Source organism: Oryctolagus cuniculus, chromosome 15 (genome assembly GCF_964237555.1).
Source record: "Oryctolagus cuniculus chromosome 15, mOryCun1.1, whole genome shotgun sequence".
Taxonomy (NCBI): domain Eukaryota; kingdom Metazoa; phylum Chordata; class Mammalia; order Lagomorpha; family Leporidae; genus Oryctolagus; species Oryctolagus cuniculus.
Window position 1 is genome coordinate 82549704 of NC_091446.1, and position 22898 is coordinate 82572601.

Consider the following 22898-nt stretch of genomic DNA (forward strand, 5'->3'; position numbering starts at 1 on the left):
TTCTGTTTCTGTGTCTGTCTCTCTAATGAAATGAAAATAAAGAAAAATTAAAGAAAACAAAGTGCAATATAAAAAGAAGTCTGCAGCCCTGTTTTCTCAGGTGTAAAACCAAAGGCTGAATTCAGTCTCCATGACTACTCTGATTCTATATATTAAGAAATTCTAAGAGAAAACTCATAGAAATGACATTTTGAAAAAAAGCTTCATTTCATATTTATTTATTTGGAAAGAAGAGAGAGAGAGAGAGAAGAGAGAGAGAGAAGAGACGGAAAAAGAGAGAGGAGAGGGATAGAGGGATATCTTTTTCATTTGCTGGCTCACTCCCTATTACGCCAGGGCTGGGCCAAGCCAAGGCCAGGGGCCTAGAACTCAATCAGGGTCTCCCACATGAGCAACAAGGACCCCAGTATTTGCATCATCACACTGCCTCCTAGGGTGCACAATGGCAGGAAGCTCGGTTTAGTCCGAGACACTCAGGATAGGAGGATGGTGTCCCAAGTGGCACCTTAATCAAACACCTGTGCCAAACACCTGCCCCAGAAAGGATACATTTTGAACTAAGATTACTGAAAAGTGACATATACTTCAGAAAAAGATCATACATGAATAGATATTGAACGTAAAAATACCAGTGGCAAGTACTGACTGGTTTGTTATCCCCTATTCCAAACTTGGTGTTGGACAATAACAACACCAAACACATTAAATTAATTAAGAAAAAAGTCAACAGTGATGATTCAGTTTGTCTAATTTCTGCTCCAGAAGGTTCCACAAAATATATTCTTCATTTAATCTAACCTAAACAAGTCAAACGTGGCTACACACAACTTCTCACAGGCGATGTCTTTCTTCCCGTACAGAGAGCTATTTGCAACTTGTACAACTTGGAGTCATAAATCTTCCCAGTGCCAAAGCTAATTCTCCTCTGGCATGTCACCCAGCTGATCTCCCACAGAACTAAACACTGCCTCACGGTATCAGTCAGATCAAGCGAGACGGATTTCCCTCCTTGTAAAAACAACTCTGCCCTCAGGTCAGGAGGAGACCTGACAGGACAGGCTGAGCCTGGCTGGAGCAGGCCTCTCCAGAGGTGATGGAGCACTTTGTGGGATTGCTCTTTCAGTATTTTCTGGTGAGCAGTGCCTGAAAGTAGCAGACAGGCCCCCACAGCTCAGAGAGCCACACTAAATTCTGACGGTGAAAACTGCTCTTACATTTTGCCACTTCATTTAGGAAAAAAAATATTAATTTTTCTATTCCTCTCTAGTGTCCTTTTGGCATGTGAAAACAAAACAACACAAACAGAAAAAAAGTCCTCTCTTAGGTGATTTAATATATTCTCTGTTTCAAGCTTAACATAGGGAAATGTAACAGTGCATCAAATATTTTCTCCATGTGTGCTTCCAGTTTTTAAAAAAAGCGGGTCTAATAGACGTCAGGGAAATCTGGACTTAAGCCCTGGCTTGATCACTGCCCGTCTGTGTGGACCAGAGTCAGTCACGGGGTTTCCTGAGGCTCGGGCCGCTATATCTAAAGGGAAGATAAGAACAGTTATCTATTCTTCCTTGGATGGTTGGGATTAAATCAGAAAATGCATTTGAAGTGCCTGGCACACAGTAAGCAATCAACTAATTGCTTCACTATTTTTTTCCTTTAAGGCTTATTTATTTGGGGGGGGGGAAAGAAAGAGAGAGAGAGAGAGAGAAAATCTTCCATATGCTGGTTTACTCCCCAAGTGGCCACAATGGCCAGGGCCAAGGCAGGCCAAAGCCAGGAGCCAGGAGCTTCATCTGGGTCTCCCACATGGGTAGCAGGGGCCCAAATACTTGGACCATCTTCCATTGCTTTCCCCAGGCCATCTGCAGGGAGCCGGCTCAGAAGCAGAGCAGCCAAGACATGAACTGGTATCCATATGGGATGCCAATGTCACAGGAGGTAGCTCTACCTGCTATATCAAAACACCGGCCCTGCTTTCACTATTTTTAATTACATCATTTGGGAAAAAAATTTCTACCCGTTCTTGACATAAAAGAATCTTTAATGAGTTAGAAATTAAACTGAATTGCATATTGACATAAATCACAGCAGGTTGAAAGTGAACACAGAACTGAATTACTACGTTACAAGTCAACCACTGCTTTCTGTGCATCATCTATCTGTTCTGCACTTGGTTTGATGCTGGATTTACTAGGTTTTACTCAGCATTTGAAGAATATTCAGGAAATCTCTAACCATCTGTAATATTTTGAGTGATTTGAAATAATGTACTTATCTACTTTCTAAAATCTTAAAAATCTCTATCAGCATTGTCCAATCCATCACTGACCAGGTCATTTAACAGATTATTTCTAAGACACTCTCATCAGGCCGGTAGTGTGCTCAGCACTGATTGACTAGGAAGGGACAAAATTCCTCCCGGTGCGAGGTTATTTAAAGATGCATCCTTTCTATACAGTACTTACCACTACTGTGACCTACCCGTATCTCTATCTGAGGGCAGGCAAACTGAAGGCTACTGGTACACAAGTGAATGTACAGAGCATCACTGGCCATGGAGACTTCTGAAAAAGGCTGATTTATGCCCCACGGCTGCCCTTTAAAAAGATCACAATTACTGATAATTTCTGAAAGTGAAATATCTAGGTCCCACAGGGAAGTGCCTGTGGGAATATAAAGTTTATCCACAATGAAAGGGGAACCTTCCATTTGTGTTAATATCCTTTGTATCCATGGATAAACACATTTTGGTTTTATTTTCCTTTTCATCTATTTCTCTCCAAATCACCTTCTACTTAGAACAATGCCTTCCAGTTTCAGTGACCATGTGACAAATTCCCATACACATGTTTAAGTAATACCTGACGAAAACCTAAAAATAAATCTTACTCTCCTGATATGCCAGTCATAAACGCATCATGGACTCAGAGGTAACAGCTTTTATGCACGAGTGTGGAGCAGGGAAAGCAGGCCTACATTACAATGTACCAATAGGAGCAAAACACGCTCTTGAGCACAGGCAATCCCTGTTGAGAGCTGGGTAGGAGAGAAATGCAGAACTGCTAATATACCGAAGACCAGCCTTTCTGGATAGCCTTCCTGAAGAGTTTCTTTTTCTTTTCGCTCCTCACATGCTCTCAACAGCCAGGCTGCGCCAGGGTGAACCCAAGGGCCAGGAGGTCCACCCAGGTCTCCCATGTGGCAGAGAGCCAAATACTTGAGCTACCATTTCCTGCTTTCCAGGGTACACATCAGCAGAAAGCTGTATTGGAAGTGGAGGCGGGACTTGACCCCTGCCACTCCAACATGAGATGCAGGTATCCCAAGAGGCAGTTTAACTCTGTTACAATGCCCACCCCAAGAATTACCTTTTCTTAGGAAAAATAAATAAATAAATAAAGATGTCAGTCATGCAAATTCAACTTCAGAAAGTAGTATGTTATTCTTCAAACTTCTTACTAGATCCATTCATGAACTCTAAACATTAAACTAAACTAATAAATTATATATCCACAAACATGTTTAATAATAAATTAGATTCTCAAATGGAACAGGATATAAGCTAATATATCCAATTATACTCGGACTATCTACTAGGTTGTTAAGGTTGTTAGCAAGAGCCTTCCTGGTTGTTTATACCCAGTCTGCTATTATCAGAAGTCTTTAGGCAGGGACTGGCATCTGTAGCCATGCAAAATCTCTAAGCTCTTTATCTTTTTTTTAAAATTGTATTTATTTATTTGAAAGGCAGAGTTACTGAGAGAGAGAGAGAGAGAGAGAGAGAATGAATGAATCTTCTATTTGCTGGTTTACTCCCCAAATGGCCACAACAGCCAGAGCTGGGCTGGTCTGAAGCCAGGAGCTTCTTTTAGGTCTCTCATGCAGTGCAGGGCCCAAGCACTTGGGCCATCCTCCACTACTTTCCTAGGCACATTAGCAAGGAGTGGGATTGGAAGTGGAGCAGCTAGGACTCCAACTGGTGCTTATATGGGATGCTGGCACGCAGGCAGTGGCTTTACCCACTAAGCCACAGTGCTGATCCCAAGGCTCATTATTTTAATAAATAATCTCATAATCAATCCTACTTGTGGGAGTTAAACAATGGTTTTCAGAACTGGTCAGTCTTGTTGGCTGTGAGGGTAACTTGAGGAACTACAGAAAATTTCAGCTTTTTTGGTAAGGCCCCAAATCTAGAGAGCAGAACTGAAAGTATTATGGAGTTTATTTCCTACGATTAACAGGATTGAAAATTTGAACAATTGCTATGGCTCATTTTTATCTTCGTAATATAGTAAAAAAGAAGAAAATTATTAAAGCAGCACAAAGCATTACAGAAAATCAACAATTTCATTATTACCTAATGTGAATCTTACCTATAATGAAACTATAATTAACAAGACTTTTTTGGTTAATCTGCTTTAATTCCTGATAGGACACCTGCAGAGAGACTGTCACCAGGCAGGTCTGAAGAAAACCTGCAAGGCTCACTTGTTTCTCCACGGTGCTACAATGATAATGTTCCGAAGCGGCTGCAAGTACTTGACGAGATAAATGCATGTGTGGGGCTTAACACCGAGCAATCGTCTATCTGGCAACCTCGGCCAGTAATCAAACAATTATGGAATGGAAAGTACATCTTGTACGAGCTGACACAGCCATTAAATCAGGAGAGCTGTGGGCAGACGTACTGACACTGCAAGAATTACCAGAAAGCATTAATTTCAGCATTAATAAAATGGCAGTAAATAGATGACAGCTGCCAGATGAACTAAGCATTAAGGTTACTGGCCTTGTTAAGCTCCCGTCTCATTTTCTCAGGCACAAACTGATCGAGGTAGCGTCTGAAGTGAAGGGCGTCGATGGCAACGATCTCAGTGTGGCGCCGCTGCCAGTCGTCCCTGGGATGGGACAGAATGGGGAGAGGAACAACAAGTAGTCACTCAAATAAAACCTGGAGGGGCCTCGCTGCTGAGGCTGTGACAATGCTAAAGTATTAAAAGCAAACAAACAGATCAACCAGTGTCTGCAGCAACGCAGGAGGGTGGAAAGCCATTTTATTTTTAGGTTCCAAGGCTTAGACACAGTGCACTGTCAGGCAATAAGCAGTGAGATGAAAAATGATCAAGAGACAGCACAGTATGACATATTGTAAACAAGTGCACCACTTACAATGAATCTCAGAGGCTAATGGATTTGGGGACAAACAAAAGGAATTTAATTCTTTGTTTTCCTTTTACACTAAGACATAGCTTCTATTTTGACAAGGGCTCATTCCTCCCGTGCTTTCAGAGAGCTGCTCTAAATCATTGGGTTTACATCACCACATATTGTCCAGGAAATAATCCTAAGAAGCATTAGGAAAAATGTGTAATAACTCAGCGCAACCTTCTGCCTGCTGCGCTCAATTGCAGACCCCGAGAAACGACTTCTGAAAGGACAAAGACATCAGAGCAGACGGGGACACACTACCTGTGGAAACAAGAAGGGCCAGCTGACATACTCTTAGAAACACGTAAAACCCCACATATTTCACCTCTTTATAAACCTGCATACACTGATATGAGGAGTAATGAAAGAAAACTTTCATGTTTGTCTGCAAATAATCAGGGAGAAAGGTCCACACGGAAAACTGCTTTAACCTCACATTTCAAACAAAATAAAGGAAAACAAACTAGAGGTTGGCCTTGAGATATTTCAAAGAATAAGTTCATGGCACAGATAGGGCAACACGGGCAATAGCTGCCCAGCGGCTTTCTTATTAAAAAATAAGATGGAAAAATGTCCACAAGCTTTCAGGAGGCACTGCCGCAAAGACTTTCCTCTGGTAAACCACACAACGTAGTGGGGAAGCAAAGATGTCAGAGTATGAAAATATATTTTATGGAGACACGGGAGACAGCAGCAGCAAAGCTCACGGCAGGTTCTGCTGTCCAGTGGTCTGTGGCACCAGGCAGGCTGTCCCGACACAGGTTTCCCTCTGTCTAATCTCACAGAGAAGCTCAGGCTACCCGTAAACAAGCTGGTCAAAGGCTTGACGTTCTACTCAGCGCCTGTGCTAAACAAGTGCCGCTTGGAAGCTGCCCTCCACCGCTCCTGACTGACAGCTTAGAGACTTCCTTGCTTCTGCTTTGGAGTTTTAGTTTTTATCTTTTCTCTTCTTCCATCTGGTACAGGAAAATCATAATAGCGGTTTAACTGCCGAAGAACTTGTGATGCTGAATTTAAAATGAGGTCCAAGTTGCTGAAATAAGAGTCAGAGGGATGGAGGGACGGGGTGGGTGGAGGGAACATCAGGGTCAAGCGGACGTTTCTTTGCTTCTAGCCTTGTGTTACACAAGTCTGAAATACTCACCTTTCACTCCCATCCTCATGGCTCCGGGCCCAGCGATACGTTTCAGCATAGCCTGTGTATTCACTGTACTGTTCAGAACCTGAAACAAATCATATGTTATTAATGACTTCACACTCAACATTCTACCCAAGGTCAGAAGAAGGCAAGCACTGCCACTCTCATCACTTCTCAGGAGTGTCCTGAAGGTCCCCTGCCAGTGTAGTCAGGCAAGAAAAGAAGTGACAGGTATAAAGAGTGTAAAAGAAAGTTCAAACTGGCCCTATCTGCAGATGTCATAATTGTTCACATAGAAAACCCTTAGGAACCACTGAACAGAAATGATTATAAGTCAGCTTAGTACGATAAAAAGTCTATCAGTATATTAGCTACAAACAATAGGAAAATAAAACTTTTCAAGAATACATTCATGTCAAAAAATAGAAAATACCCAGGAGTAAACATAACCAAGAACACAGAAGATAGCACTGAGAAAAATGAGAGAAGACTTAAATCATGGAGACATATGCTCTTGGGATGGTAGAAGACTCAGTATTTGCCAATTGGTTTTCAACACAGGTGCCCTAAGAATCCACAGGTGAAAGGCCATTATTGCTGGAATAAGTAGGTATTCACAAGAAAAGACTAATCTGGCCGGCGCCGCGGCTCACTAGGCTAATCCTCCGCCTTGCGGCGCCGGCACACCAGGTTCTAGTCCCGGTCGGGGCACCGGATTCTGTCCCGGTTGCCCCTCTTCCAGGCCAGCTCTCTGCTGTGGCTAGGGAGTGCAGTGGAGGATGGCCCAGGTGCTTGGGCCCTGCACCCCATGGGAGACCAGGAAAAGCACCTGGCTCCTGGCTCCTGCCATCGGATCAGCGCGGTGCGCCGGCCGCGGCGGCCATTGGAGGGTGAACCAACGGCAAAGGAAGACCTTTCTCTCTGTCTCTCTCTCTCTCTCACTGTCCACTCTGCCTGTCAAAAAAAAAAAAAAAAAAAAAAAAAAAAAAAAAAAAAAAAAAGACAAGACTAATCTTCACTATGACTCATACTATGAGTAAAAATTACTTTGAAATAGAGCCCAGACATCAAAATAAAACATAAATGTAAGACTTCAGAATGAAACACAAATTTGCTTTATCATACTGGGGGTAGGGGAAAATGTTTCAGACTGGATAAAGAAAGCAGTGACAACAACATTTACAACAATAAATCCCAAACAGAAACTAGACCAGGCCAAAAGTAAACACTTTCACTCAGAGAAGTATCTTTAGGAAAATGCTTAGGCAAGACTGGAGGAAAAATATTTACAAAACAACTATCTGAAAAAGGACCTATATTCAGAATATTTGAAGAATTCTAAGGAGACAATAAAAATAATCCAATTTAGAAAAATGGGCATAAGACTTGAACATAAATTTCACAAAAGAGGATATACAATTGGCTACCAATCAAAGCCCATCAGAGAAATGCAAATTAAAACCAGCATGACATCACTAAATGGTCAAAAGAATCCATGCGTGGACTGTTCATAACACATTTTCCATGAGCTTTCTGAAGTACCCTAGTATATGAAGGACCTGGTGTGGGCCATTTTCCACAATAAAAAGTCAAAAGATTTAAAATTCACCTCAAAGTTCAGTCTATTATTTAGCATGCTTGGTTTTTTTTTTTTTTTGACAGGCAGAGTGGACAGTGAGAGAGAGAGAGACAGAGAGAAAGGTCTTCCTTTGCTGTTGGTTCACCCCACAATGGCTGCTGCGGCCTGCGTGCTGTGGCCGGTACACAGCACTGATCCAAAGCCAGGAGCCAGGTGCTTCTGGTCTCCACGCGGGTGCAGGGCCCAAGCACTTGGGCCACCCTCCACTGCACTCCTGGGCCACAGCAGAGAGCTGGACTGGAAGAGGAGCAACTGGGACAGAATCCAGTGCCCTGACCGGGACTAGAACCTGGTGTGCCGGCGCCGCAGGCGGAGGATTAGCCTAGTGAGCCGTGGCGCCGGCCAGCATGCTTGTTCTTAAACATAATCCATACTTCAATTCCTGTAAGTGCATCTAGAATTTTGGGAAGACCCTTGATACATATTATGTATCAAGGAAGTAAGTATAAAATACACGCTGTTCTTGACACTGTAAGTAGAGCTGCTGGCCCCACCCACCCTGTGCTCCCATGGTACTTTGTACGTAGACAGTATCAATACAGCTCTTCACTGTAATGTAATGATAAATGTAATCTGAAAATCAACTGTATTTCCATAGAGTAGCAACAAATAATCGGGAGTAAATTAAAAAAAAAATCACAGTAGCAAAACAACAAATACTTAGGGATATGCCTGACAAAAACGTGGAAGAAGTATATCATGAAAAGCATAAAATAGTAGTAGGAAAAACAAACTTACTTAGCTATAACTTTTAAAGCTGTTTTAAAAAATATAATCTGATTCCCTCACTAGATTATAAATTGCTCAAGGGCCAGAATTATAAAATACTAACATTTTGTCTGCATTGTAACGCACCAACATGAGAGCAGGCTAGGGAGCAGATGCTTAGCCTGGAAGTTAAGATGCCCGTATCCCACAACACAGTGCCTGAGTTTACTTCTTGACTCTGGCCCCCGACATCGGGTTCCTATCAGCCATGTGGAGACCTGGATTAAGTTCTTGGCTCCTTGCTCTGACCCCAGCTTAGACCTGGCTACTGCAGGCATTTAGGAAGGGGACCAGCAGCAGGGAGCTCTTCCCCCGCCCTTTATTTCTCTTTATTTTTGCCTCTCAAATAAAAAGAGAAAAATTAAAAGTAGGTGAGTACTGGCCTAACACACAGAAAAAGCACTGTACTGAACTGGAAGGTACTTTGTGATTGACCTATAGAAGAAACATCTGCAAAGGCAGTACAGCACGGTGGAATGAGCACCACAGAGACAGGAGACCTAAGAAATCCACAATTCTTTACTAGTCACCTGATCTTGAGTAATCCAACTTCACTGGACTTAATTTCATCACCTGAAATTCAGTGTCGTTAATTATATTCATCCTGCTTCCCTCAGAGAATTGGTTGGAATCCAGGTAAGTTAAAAGTCTTAGCCGGCGCTGCGCCTCAATAGGCTAATCCTCTGCCTGCGGTGCCGGCACACCGGGTTCTAGTCCCGGTTGGGGAGCCGGATTCTGTCCCGGTTGCCCCTCTTCCAGGCCAGCTCTCTGCTGTGGCCCGGGAGTGCAGTGGAGGATGGCCCAAGTGCTTGGGCCCTGCACCCCATGGGAGACCAGGAGAAGCACCTGGTTCCTGGCTTTGGATCAGCGCAGTGCGCCAGCCGCAGCGGCCACTGGGGGATAAACCAACAGAAAAAGGAAGACCTTTCTCTCTCTCTCTCTCTCTCTCTGTCTCTCTCTCTCACTGTCCACTCTGCCTGTCCAAAAAAAAAAAAAAAAAAAAAAGCCTTTCAGGGGCCGGCACTGTGGTGTATGCAATAAATATGTGGCGCTGGCATCCCATGTTGGTGTTGGTTTGTGTCCCGGCTGCTCCTTTCGATCCAGCTCTCTGCGGATAGCCCAGGAAAGCAGTGCAAGTACCAGCGTGGGAGACCCTGAGGAAGCTCCTGGCTGCTGCCTTCCAATTGGCCCTGCTCCAGCCATTGTGGCCATTTGGGGAGTGAACTAGCTAGCGTATGTCTCTCCCTGTCTGTAACTCTACCTCTCTCAAATAAATAAATCAAATCTTTCAAAACCATAAAGTGGTCAGTATTGGTGTGGTTGGACTTCGTAACAGGGTAGACAAAACAAAGACAGATGACTCTTTATCTGGGGGTTCAAACTGACTGGGTCTACAGGTCTGAAAGGAACCAAGACAGCCAGGAACACTCCTGTTCTTTTCTGTTTTCTGCCCAGCAGTGGATAAACCTCATTATTCCTGTTCCTTAAAAAAAAAAAAACAATTTACTCTGACCTCTTAACTATGAAGACAAACAACTCGTTTGTCTTTTGGAAAACACAGCAGTTGAAAAATATAAAATATCAATGATTATGTTTCTACAACTGGGACGGCTTCACTCTTCTTTCCTGAAAGGAGTTAAGGTTAGATTAGTTTCCTTAGGGTTTGAGAAATCCAAAAGGCCACATATTGATGCTTTTGCTTTAAGCAGATTAAATCATGGGTTTTGCTCAGTCACCTTTCAAAATTCTGTTGACTGCTTGAAAAATAGATGCCTTTAACTTGTTTAAATTCAAATTTATTAATGAACTATGATGAAAATGCAAAGGTGAAGAGTAACAACAGCAAATGAGACAGACTGATTGGCCTTTGTGACAGCTGTCTCTAGAGATGGCCTGTAAAGCTTCACAAAGACCTTCACTTAAGGAAAAAACAAGAAGAAACCAATTAAAATCTTACCAAGAATTCATGACAGCTTCATGAGTTCTTAGATCTAGTAGTAAGAAATAATCTTATTTCTCATTACAATCAAAGTTTGCAATGGACAAGGAATTAAAAACACTTGGGAGATTTAAAAAATTCTATTTACTAATGGCTTGTGTGCCTGGAAAGGTGGACAGGGAAGTCACCCCTCCAGATTTGTATAGCATCACTTATATAATACAATGGTGATCACGCAATAGATACAACTTTTGTCTTTGAATTCTCATGAAACGTTTGATTTCCAAATACGTTTTTGGAACACTCTGATTCTGCATCTTTCTCTGTGAGTGGGGGTCTTCAGCACTGGGCTGTTTCTGCAGTGCAGGCACCTGCGGCACTGTAAACCCTGTAAGAAGATGGTACCAGGATGCTAAGCAATGGTGCCTACTTAGTCATTTCTGTCAGTTCTGCTGACACTTAGAAAAGAGGCAAGGGCTTGTGCTACCTGGGACAATCCGATGTACCACAGGGAAGGTTCTATGCGAGACACACGGATACTCTGCTCTCTAAGTTTTGTGTCTGAGCATCTGTTTTATGTGCTCTCCGCACAAAAACAAAGTAACTCCCAAAGCCACTCAGCAACCTTTGGTTTGGAAGTTATTTGCTGATGTTGTAGAGAAGACATGAGAAAGAGAGAAAGAGAAGACTGGAGTTTGGATTCTTTCCCCCACCCAAACTTCCTGAATGGTTTTAACTCATGGTGCCCCGGGCAGAATCACAGCAAGCATGGGGCTAACACTGTCTGGATAAAAGTATTTGCCTGGTTGCTTGACCTGTTTCATATCCATTTAAAAGTCTGATACCGACCAGATGTCCCACAATGCTGAAAAATTTAATTTATTTCCAATTTCTCAAACTCTTCTACAGATTCAGGCAGCATAGTCCCAGCCATTAGCGCACGAAGCCTGGATACATCATTGAAGGAATGGAACAGATCAAGCAGACAGATTGCAGTACATGGCTAAGAGTCTCCTAAGAAAGGGATGGCAGAAATCCAGACATCAAATAGATGATGAAATGGCCATTTCCATTAAGGGACATCACATCACAGATATTAATTAGGAGGCACTATAATAAAGTTAAGTGGATGTGGGAAAAAAGCTGAGTTAAGTCACCCCAAATGTCCTTAGCCTGAGGTAATTCCAGATCTGAAGGTGAGTCATGGATGTGCAATTTTCCACTCATTTTACAATGGCCACCGGTAATCAGACAACAGACATGATGCCTGAGCAATCTTTTTTTTAGATGGGGGACAAACTATTGTTAAAAAAAAAAATAGCATATATTCTGTTATTGGAAATGACATCTTTTACTTAGAGTAACATTAATGGCAGATGACATGAGACTTACTCCTGTCTGAGTACAAGAGAAATGAAGCAAGTGAAACAGATTAGCACTCAGTTTCAATGCCTAGGATTTTACTAAGTTTGTTTTGTTACTTCAAGGATGTAAACCCATCTTCAAAACTGATGGTTCTGGCAGGCGCCGTGGCTCACTTGGCTAATCCTCCGCCTGCAGTGCTGGTACCCCGGGTTCTAGTCCAGCTCTCTGCTGTGGCCCAGGAGGGCAGCGGAGGATGGCCCAAGTCCTTGGGCCCTGCACCCCATGGGAGACCAGGAGGAAGCACCCGGCTCCTGGCTTCAGACTGGCGCAGTGCTGGCCGTAGCAGCCATTAGGGGAATGAACCAACGGAAGGAAGACATTTCTCTCTGTCTCTCTCTCACTGTCTATAACTCTACCTGTTGAATAAAACAAACAAACAAACAAACAAAACACCTGATGGTCCCAATGGAAAGAAGCAGCCATCAAAGAGAGATGTACTCTTCTCTAAAAGGAGGAGGGAGAGAATTTCCACTTTGCTTATGGCCTTGTCTGAATACTGACAGTTTGTGAATTTAAAAGGCTTCCACAGTCTAGACAGCTCATGTCAAGAGCCTTGGATGGTCACTGACGTCATACATAAGAGTGTTAATTGTTAAATTAACAACAGGAGTCACTGTGTACTAACTCTCCATGCAGGACCTCTGTCTTCAATGAGTTGTATTATGAGAAGTAACTGTGATAACTTGTTCTCAAACAGTCTTTGTGTGTGTGTATGTGTGTGCAAATTGTTGAAATCTTTACTTAGTATAGAGTTGGTCTTCTGTTAATTGAAAATGAACCTTGGGGCTGGCGCTGTGGCACAGCGGGTTAACGCCCTGGCCTGAAGTGCCGACATCCCATATGGGCGCCAGTTCTAGCCCCGGCTGCTCCTCTTCCAACCCAGCTCTCTGCTGTGGTCTGGGAAAGCAGTAGAAGATGGCCCAAGTCCTTGGGCCCCTGCACCCGCGTGGGAGACCCAGAAGAGTCTCCTGCCTCCTGGCTTCGGATCGGTACAGCTCCGGCCATTGTGTCCATCTGGGAAGTGAACCATTGGATGGAAGACCTCTCTTTCTGCCTCTCCTCTCTCTATGTAACTCTGACTTTCAAATAAATAAATAAATCTTTAAAAAAATTAATCTTAATGGAGAATGGTACTGGGAAGGGGCGAGGGAGGAGAAAAGGGGGGTAGGAGTGTGGGTAGGAGGGCAGGTATGGAGGAAAGAATAGCTATATTCCTTAAGTTGTACATATGCAATTTTATTCCTTAAAAATAAATTAATTAAAAAAAACCTGATGGGACACTTTGTCCTAAGTCTCCAGGTCAAGCAAGTATAGCTTAAGTGCTAAAAATTGAAAGTCTTTTAAATTATGGTTTGCTACATGATTTGCTATATCTACTAAGGTATGGGTTTAATCACATCCCGGACCTTCAGACCTACATAAAATAGGATGAGACCAATATCCAAATTATTTAGTTGTGGTAATTCCTTACATGTTCACCTCCTCAGGACCTCCCAACTGACTCCTCCCTACGTACATATGTGATAACTAACAAACACAGACAGACGGCTGATATGGGAGCTGAGGCCATGTTGAGAAGAAAAGGGGTTTATTTTTCCATTTCAGTACAATTTGGATAACAACCTCAGAATTCTAGGTGAAATGTCACAAGTCATTAATTTCAAATACCTAACTAAGGGTCTACCCAAGAAGAAACTCTCTTGTTGAGGTTCCAATTTCAACTTCCTACATTGTCAGATAGTTAACCAGCTTTATTCTTTGCCTGACTTCACCAAACAGCAGTACAGAGGGAAAAGAACTAGTACGGAATGCCCAAATGGCGTGGAACAGCTCCCTGAAAGCAGTTTCCAATGGGTGTTCACAAAGGTAGGACAGCAGCAAAAACACTGGAGTAAAAACCTGAAAATTTCTTCCTCCAGGAAACCAACGAGAACACTGTGAGAAACAAGTTCTTGCAGGAATCTAGGGGGCGTGTATTCACGAAAAACCAGCTGAATATTGGTAATAAACAGAGCAAGCTTGGTGTTTGAATTTGCCCTAATTCTATCTCACTTCCCCAAGCTCTGTGGTCGCCTAAGAAAAACCACAACTGTCCGGACGGTTCGCGGTGAGAACCAGCAGGAGGGCTGCTAGCACGGGGGCAGGAGAGGATGAAGCTCTTTTCAAGCCCCCTTCTGAGCAGTCATTTTCTGACCTGTCTGGTACTCCCCTGGGAGACCTCACTTGCCCAGATGTGGAGCATGCCCACTGTGAAAAACCTAATCCCAAGGGTGCTGGATGAAAACAATTAATGGGCAAATTTTAACATAGTTTCATTAAATTAAATATTCATTTGGAAGTCAGAGTTACAGAGGGAAGGAGGCACAGAGAGAAAGAGAGAGTTTTCCATTCATTGGTTCACTCCCCAGATAGCCACAACAGCCAGGGCTGGGTCAGGACAAAACTAGGAGCCAGGAGTTTCTGCCAGGTCTCTCACACGGGTGGCAGCGACCCAGGGACTTGGGCCACCTTCTGTTGCTTTCCTAGGCCATTAATAGGAAGCTGGATCAGAAGTGGAGTAGCCAGGACATGACTGACACCCAAGGGTGATGCTGGCAACACAGGCGGCGGCTTCGGTGGTTTTACCCGCTTTGCCACAATGTGGCCCCAACAAGCAAGTTTCAACTCTGAGGCTACCCAAGGTGGTAGGTAATAGCTGGGGCGAACAATTAGGCTAATTAAAATGCATCAAAGGAAAAGCTGAGGAATGAGATGTCCCTAAGGGGTTTCGAAAAGTTCTAACTATTCCTGGGAATCTAAAAGGCCACCCAAATGCTCAGATGTGCAAATGCAGATGAAAACCATCCGCAACCACATCCCATCTGCCTGACCTGAAAGCTCTGTGAAGTTGGAAGCGGGACCTAAGGTAGTTTAAGGTAAGTTCCAGCAGGCAGAAAGAGCTGTTCAGCAAAGACTGAAGACTCACTGGTTGTAGGCATTAATGGACATTGCTCAATCGTTAGCTGACTAGGAACTCACTAAACAGAGACCTCAGTGGCCATATGGGAAAGAATACAGACTTTAAAGAATTGATTTAGGAATGTCATTAAACAAACAACGGATAGCAGCAATCTCCAATAAAGGGAAAGTATTGCCACAGAATGTTATTTAAAATGTCCAGTTTTCAACAAACTGTGATATGGAAAGAAATGAGAAATTATGTCTCATGCTCAGAAAAAAAAAAAAAAAAAAACACACTCAATATTAACTGTCCCCTTGAAGCCCAGATGTTGGACTCACTAGACAAAGACTTTGTATCGGGGCCGGCACCATGGCTCACTTGGTTAATCCTCCACCTGCGGCAGTGGCATCCCATGTGGGCACCAGTTCTAGTCCCGGTTGCTCCTCTTCCAGTCCAGCTCTCTGCTGTGGCCTGGGTGGTCAGTGGAGGATGGCCCAAGTGCTTAGGACCCTGCACCTGTGTGGGAGACCAGGAGGAAGCACCTGGCTCCTGGTTTTGGATCAGTGCAATGCTGGCCATAGCGACCATTTAGGGAGGGAAGACCTTTCTCTCTGTCTGTAACTGTCAAAAAAAAAAAAAAAAAAAAAAAAAAAGAAAGACTTTGTCTCAGCTATTCTAAATATGTCCAAAGAAATAAAGTATGAGAATGACATCTCTCAAGTAGAGAGCATTAACAGAGAGCTAGAAATGATTTTTCTTTTTTAAAAAGAACCAAATAGAAACTCTGAAGTTGAAAAATCCCATAACTGAGATACAGAATTCACTGGAGGGATTCAAGAGATGGGAAGAAAGAATCTGTGTACTTGAAGCTAGGTCAACTGAGATGATCTGATCTGAGGTTCAGAAAGAATAAAGAATGAAAACATACTCAGTTCCAGAGATCAGTAGGACATTATCAAGTCTGACAACATATACATAATTTGGAAGCCCCATAAGGAGAGGAAAGAAAGGGGCAGAAAGAATAACTGAAGAAACTAGTGGTTTCTTGATGACACATATTAGTCTAAAAATTCAAGAAACTTGGGACCAGAGCTGTGGTGCAAAGAGTTAAGCCACCGTCTTCAGTACCACCATCCCATATGGGTGCTGGTTTGAGTCCTGGCTGCTCTGCTTCTGATCCCCGCTAATGTACCTGGGAAAGCAGTGGAAGATGGCCCAAGTGCTTGGGCCACTGCACCCAGGTGGGAGACCAGCGGTATGAAGCTCCTGGCTTCAACCTGGCCCAGCTCTGGCCATTGCAGCCATTTGGGGGAGTGAACCAGAGGATGGAAGATTCTCATTCTCTCTCTCTCTGTGTAATTCTTTCAAATAAATAAATCTTCAAAAGTAAAAATTCAAGAAGTTCAATGAACTGCAAGATAAGATAAAATCAAAGATATCTGCATTTAGATACATCATAATCACACTGCTGGAAGACAAAAAGAGAGAAACTAAAAGAACAAAGCTTAGATTTTTCTCTAAAGGATGCCTACAAGTGTACCTGAGACAAGCGGGGTGGCTCCCGGATCAGAATTCGGAGTCCTCTGTCATGTACATCTCTGAATGTAACTTAGCTAAGCACACATTTCATGTAACTCCATGATCTCTGAGAATAACAATAAGCCAACTTCTCTACCAGGTGAGTGCTTAGTCTTTAGTACTCAAGGCAGTTATAGGGTCCATGTCGAAATAAGAAATCTACTTTTGCAGGAAAAAAAAACAGAAGCACCAACAATTGATAATGTGTTATGGCCTTTATGTGGGAATGCTCTTTTAGGTACTCAAATAAAGTGTTCACCTTACATGCAGTGGCTGATTAAGAGTTTTTTAAGGTCTATGAAGTGGGCCGGCACCGCGGCTCACTAGACTAATCCTCCGCCTTGCGGCGCTGGCACATTTGGTTCTAGTCCCGGTCGGGGCACCGGATTCTGTCCCGGTTGCCCCTCTTCCAGGCCAGCTCTCTGCTGTGGCCAGGGAGTGCAGTGGAGGATGGCCCAAGTCCTTGGGCCCTGCACCCCATGGGAGACCAGGATAAGTACCTGGCTCCTGCCATCGGATCAGCGCGGTGCGCTGGCCACGGCGGCCATTGGAGGGTGAACCAACGGCAAAGGAAGACCTTTCTCTCTGTCTCTCTCTCACTGTCCACTCTGCCTGTCAAAAAATTAAAAAAAAAAAAAAAAGATCTATGAAGTGATCAATTTTTTTGTAGCTGATTCGCAAAAAAACAAACTGTGATGTGATATTTCAGTCAAAAGAAACTTAAAATTTTTTTTAGTTTCTTCCACAGACATAAAGTATAAATTTGACTAAGTAATTTACCCCTGTTCTTCCTACCTTATTAACTTAAATCCCTGTGAGGCACTAATATAATAACACTTATTTGAGAATTAGAATTAGGGTAAACATAAGGTTACTGATTTATTTCTCCCCCAGTAAAGGTCACCACTGCATTGACTGTCCAAATGCTATAACTGTGCTTTTTATATTTATATAATGTCTTTACATTAAGGTATAACAAATTACTTTAAAAATTATTTTAAAAACTTTGAGAGGTGGAAAGACAGAGATCAATGCAGGGGGTCGGGGAGAGAGAAAGAGAAAGAGAAAGAGAAAGAGAAAGAGAAAGAGAAAGAAAAAGAGAAAGAGAAAGAAAAAGAGAAAGAGAAAGAAGCTGGGAACTCAATCCAAGTCTCCTGAGTGGGCAGCAGGGATTCAACCACTTGATTCATCACCTACTGCCTCCATCAGGGTGCACATTAATAGGAAGCTGGAATCAGAAGCAGAGCCAGAACTTGAACCCAGGCACCCTAATACATGGGATGTGGGTATCCAGTCAGTGACTTAACCAGTAGATCAAATGCCCACACTATTTATGTATTTATTTTTTAAAGATTTATTTATTTAAAAGGTAGAGCTATAGAGAGATAATCTTCCATCCACTGGTTCAGTCTCCAAATGGCTGCAATGGCTGGAGCTTGGCTGATAGGAAGCCAGGAGCCAGGAGCCTCCCTCAGGTCTCCCCCAGGATACAGTGGCCCAAATACGCAGACCATCTCCCACTGCTCTCCCAGGTGCACCAGCAGGGAGCTAGATCTGAAGTGGAGCAGCTGGGCCTGAATTGGCACCCACTAGGGACAGCGGCTTTACCTGCTATGCCACAATGCAGACCTCACAATTTATTTTTAATGTAAACAGATCAAATACAGTGGAAGAATAATTGTACAATACATATTTAAAGGTATATCACATGATCATTTGAAGAACATTATTATATCATAAAATTTTAAGCTACAGAGAAACTGAATAGCTTTTATTCCTGGTCCTCAGATGAAGATGCCAAAGGTGCACTAAAATGTCTTGCTTGGGGGTAGGAAAGTTAAGACTGCAAAATTCCAAAAAGCAAACACAAATTACTGAATAAAAAAAATGATGGGACTCATGCCCAAGGAAGGGAGAAGCTCCACCTAGATGGCCTCTCGTCTGTGTGACAGATATCCAAAATGGGGAAAACTGCCCCTCGACCAGACTTCCCCAAACTAACCTGTGATAATAAGACATTCATTGTGATCCAGCACCTCAGTGAAGAGCCGTGAAACAATCAATTCGGGATTGATTAAAAAGCGGATTTCTTCTTGCACAAGTCCTGCACTGGTTACACCACCTCCAACAAAACGATTTGCAAAATCCACCTATTTGGGAAAATGTGGCATGTTAAGTGATGGTCTCACATACCTGCATATACAACAAAGAAGCACATGCCCTCAGCTCTAAGCTCTTCTTTACTATGAAAATCAATCACCAGATTAATAATGTTCCCAAGAACAGATGACTCTTCCTTGTATTCTTTCCATCTCATTGCACGCAGCCATCTCTGCATATTTCTATGGATCCTAAGCCTTTGAAAGAATGCACAAAATGGAGCTGTAGGGCCAAGTAGGTATTATTTAGACTCACGAGTATAAACTTTGTGCCCCAAGGGCCACAAATCCAAGTGAGAGCTTTATTTTCAGATTTCAAAGTCATTTCCCCACGCTGACCAATTTTCCTTCATATTTACATATTTACATGACTTTAAGATAGTTTTCCCTTTCTTGCATGATATGGCAACCAAACACTTGTGCTGAACACCTGGAAAGTTTAGTAACTGATTATATTTATGTGATCTTTTTCTCCTGTGAAAGAATAAAGGGATGGAATTTTTGTTGTAAATTAAAACGCAAAACTGCAAACCACATGACCATTACAAACTATTTTTAAAAAAAGAAACTTAAGGAAAAAAAGAAATGAACTCCAATATAACAATGATACAGCTAAATCAGTAACTCCAATTTAGTTTGAAATTACATGTAAGTTTTATGTGGGAATACTATGATGGAGTCCTCAAGCTCCTACTGAGCTACATAATCCTCAAGAGAAAGCAAGCTCCATCTGCCACCATTATTTCAGTCTGTCTTAAACTTACTAAGCACTACAATATGTCAACACTATGCTAAGCTCTATGGCTCACTATGTAAGAAATGGTATCTATCTTATTCTGAGAGGTTAGATTATACACAAACACACACACACAAATGTGTGTAAATACACAGTCATACATAATACAAGTAAAACAGAATTTAGCAAGTACTGTAAGAGAGGCTGTTATATTTCCAAACTATTGTAAAATGAAAGATTTCTTAAAACTTGTTTGAGGGGCCAGCATTCTGGCGTAGCAAGTAGGGCCGCTGCCTGCAGTGCCGGCATCCCACATGGAAATGGCTGCTCTGCTTCCAATCCAGCTCTGCTATGGCCTGGGAAGGCAGTGGAAGATGGCCCGAGTGCTTGGGCCCCTGCACTTGCGTGGGAAGACCCAAAGGAAGCTCCTGGCTCCTGGCTTTGGATCAGCGTAGCCAATTGGGGAGTAAACTAGTGGATGGAAGATCTCTCTCTCTCTCTCTGCCTCTCCTTGTTTCTCTGCCTCTCCTCTCTCTGTCCAACTCTGACTTTCAAATAAATAAATCTTAAAAAAAAAAAAACTTGTTGTGTTCTCTAGAGCAACTGGTACTTAATGATAATGTGAAGCCTATTTTGAGGAATAAAATAAGCCTTTTGATATGTGAAAATATATGTGAAGAGACAGAAGTTAATAGAAGGGATAGTAGTCTTCTCTTCTCAGACAGGAGAGCTTAGAAAATAGTGAAGCACACCACTGACAAGTTCCCACAGAGAATCATATATTTGGCTCTGCAGTCTGGAGTACTAAAATCAATAGTAAACAACCAGAGTAACTATATTTATATATTATAATTTTGGTGAGACTCGTTTGTGGGTTAGAATTAGTTACCTACTACTGAGTGATTCATAGTTTCAACTATTCAGTTTAACAAATATTTACTGAGTAGTGTGCCAGGACTCACGTGATACCAAGATGAACCAGGTTTGTCATTCCTGGACTCACAACACTCATAATCTAGATGACAGTCAGGCACTTAAGCAGAATAACAGGACTATGTAAGAATCGATCAGTATGTATTTGGTATTTCCTAAATAATACAGTTAAATAAAACTGGATGGAGCCAGCATTGTAGCATAGCAGGTAAAGCTGCTGCCTGCAATGCTGGCATCCCATATGGGCCTCAGTTCATGTCCCAGCTACTCCACTTCCAACCCAGCTCCTGGCAATGGCCTGAGAAAGCAGTGGAAGATGGCCCAAGTGCTTTGGCCCCTGCACCCATGTGGATCTGGAAAAAGCACCAGGTTCCCGGCCTGGCCTGGCCCGGCCCCAGCCACTGTGGCCATCTGGGGAGTGAACCAGCAGATGGGAGCTCACTTGCTCACTCTCTCTCTCTTTGTTAACTCCAAGTTTCAAATAAACAAATAGAAATAACAAATAGAAATAAACAAACAGAAAAAATAAAAACCGAATCATGGGAGGAGGATGGAGAGCTTTAACAGGACAGGCATCATTCGATCCATGGTTAGCAGATATGCAGCCTATGGGAGCAGCTTCCACGAGACAATGGTGAACACCTAATGCTGCATGAGTGGAGGAAAGCAGACGCTCAGGGTCACCTGCAGTGTGGTTTGTGGAGGGTGATGGTGGCCTGAGGTCTAGCCAAGTCTAACTCATTTCTGAAGGTCCTGGGAAAGACTCATGTGACAACTGGATATAATGAGGTGGACAATTCAGGCTGGTGTTTAAAGAATAAATCGGAGAAGTAGAAAACCAAAAGCAAAGAGGCTGGTTAGGTGACTCTTGAATAGTTTTGGGGCCCACTACCAGGGCCTCAAATAGGACAGTGGCAAAGTCAAAGACGAGAGACTCAAGAAGGAAGTAAAATGGATAGCCCTGAAAATTCAGAATACGGCGGAGTGCCTACAAGTACAACGGCACTATGAATACAAATGAGAGGCAGAGGCCTGAGACTGGCCTAACTGAATTTCTACTGGAGGAGGGGACGTGACTGAAATAACAGATAAGCTCTATCTGACTTATGTACTCCTTAATAATGACCATGCAATAGACTCAATGCTCATGCCTTTGTTCACCCTTTGAATAAAAGGCCAACAACAGTTATACTTGAAAGGTGTGTATAGAAATAAATACACTAAACACAGTGTCTCTCAAGACAGGAAGTCTTTTAGAAAAATCAAAGTTTCTACTACTTAAAAAAGTTCTTGATGAAAGACTCTGTATAACAGGTGAGAAATCTGGTCCTGTACCTGGCAACAAGTAGGAGTGATTATTTTTAGCCTGTCATTTCCCAAGTCTCTTGACTTTAAAGCTGCTTGTTCAGATTACTCAGCTTCTGAATTAGAACTTGATGAAAAGAGAAATGATAACACTCCTCAAAGAGGTTTTGTTGTTGCATTCAGCATAATGTAATTTACATGCTATACAAGGAGCTCTATGGCACTGCAATACAATATGCCCCCATCTCCTGGGGGGACGTGGCAGGGGTAGGGAGAGCAATTAATAGTGCCAGAAGCTTTTACACTATTCTTTTAATCTACTGAGGTCTCACATTTCATCTATAATATATTCGAGCAAGGGGGAGAATCTCGACCTTGACTGTGGTTAAATAATTCTTGGTGGAAGTGCATTGTAGCGAAAGGTCAGCATTCCTGCTGTGCTAACTAGCGGCAGCTTTGTTCAGTTCTTGTGTATTATGACTCCTTCAGCTTATCCAAGACTTTAATGTAGGTAAAAACTTCGTTGAAAAGGAAATGTGGGAGGAAATGTGACATTCATCTGAAACAATTTTTAAGTATATTTAACTTTTTTAAGTTGAAGAAGTATATGATTAAGCACAAATTAAACAGGACAAATATTCATTCAATTGTCCTAAGGATTTGGGTTTATAAGCTCAAGTAGTAATTGCAAGAAGGGATTTAAAACAAAACATGGTTTGTCTCTGAAGATTTTAATCACAAATATGTTCAAATGCAACACCATTCTAAAAAGAATTGTATTAATCAGAGAACATATGTATGTAATAACTAGCCACATATAAATCAGTCTAGTGACATTACAATAAGCATTGTTATTCAAACAAATCAGTCCATGTTTAGGCAACTGCTTTGTTTAGCTCCTGACCTAATATAAGCATCAAAGATCTAAGGGGAAAGATTAGCTATTCCCAGTTCACATTTAGATGATGTACAGCTTCCTTCAAAGAAAACTAAATTCACAATGCTCTTATAAGTAGGATAAAAACACAAAACAGTAACATTTTGTCCTTGATTACTGAATTTTAAAAATCGCTACAAATCAAAAGGAAAATACGGACTCAGGGTAGGTGTTAAGAATATTTTAAAGCTAGAT

General features: G+C 42.4%; 1 protein-coding gene across 4 annotated transcripts in view; it reads right to left on the bottom strand.

Moving 5' to 3' along the window:
* PARG (poly(ADP-ribose) glycohydrolase) overlaps window positions 1-22898 on the bottom strand; it is a 123352-nt gene that overhangs the window by 17667 nt on the left and 82787 nt on the right. For all 4 annotated transcript variants that reach the window (XM_008269836.4, XM_008269834.4, XM_008269835.4 and 1 more), the window contains exons 13-15: window positions 18636-18783; window positions 6350-6428; window positions 4787-4895 (exon numbers count right to left, since the gene is read on the bottom strand). In XM_008269836.4, coding sequence (XP_008268058.2) covers window positions 4787-4895; window positions 6350-6428; window positions 18636-18783 — 336 coding nt within the window. The remainder of the gene's footprint in view (window positions 1-4786; window positions 4896-6349; window positions 6429-18635; window positions 18784-22898) is intronic.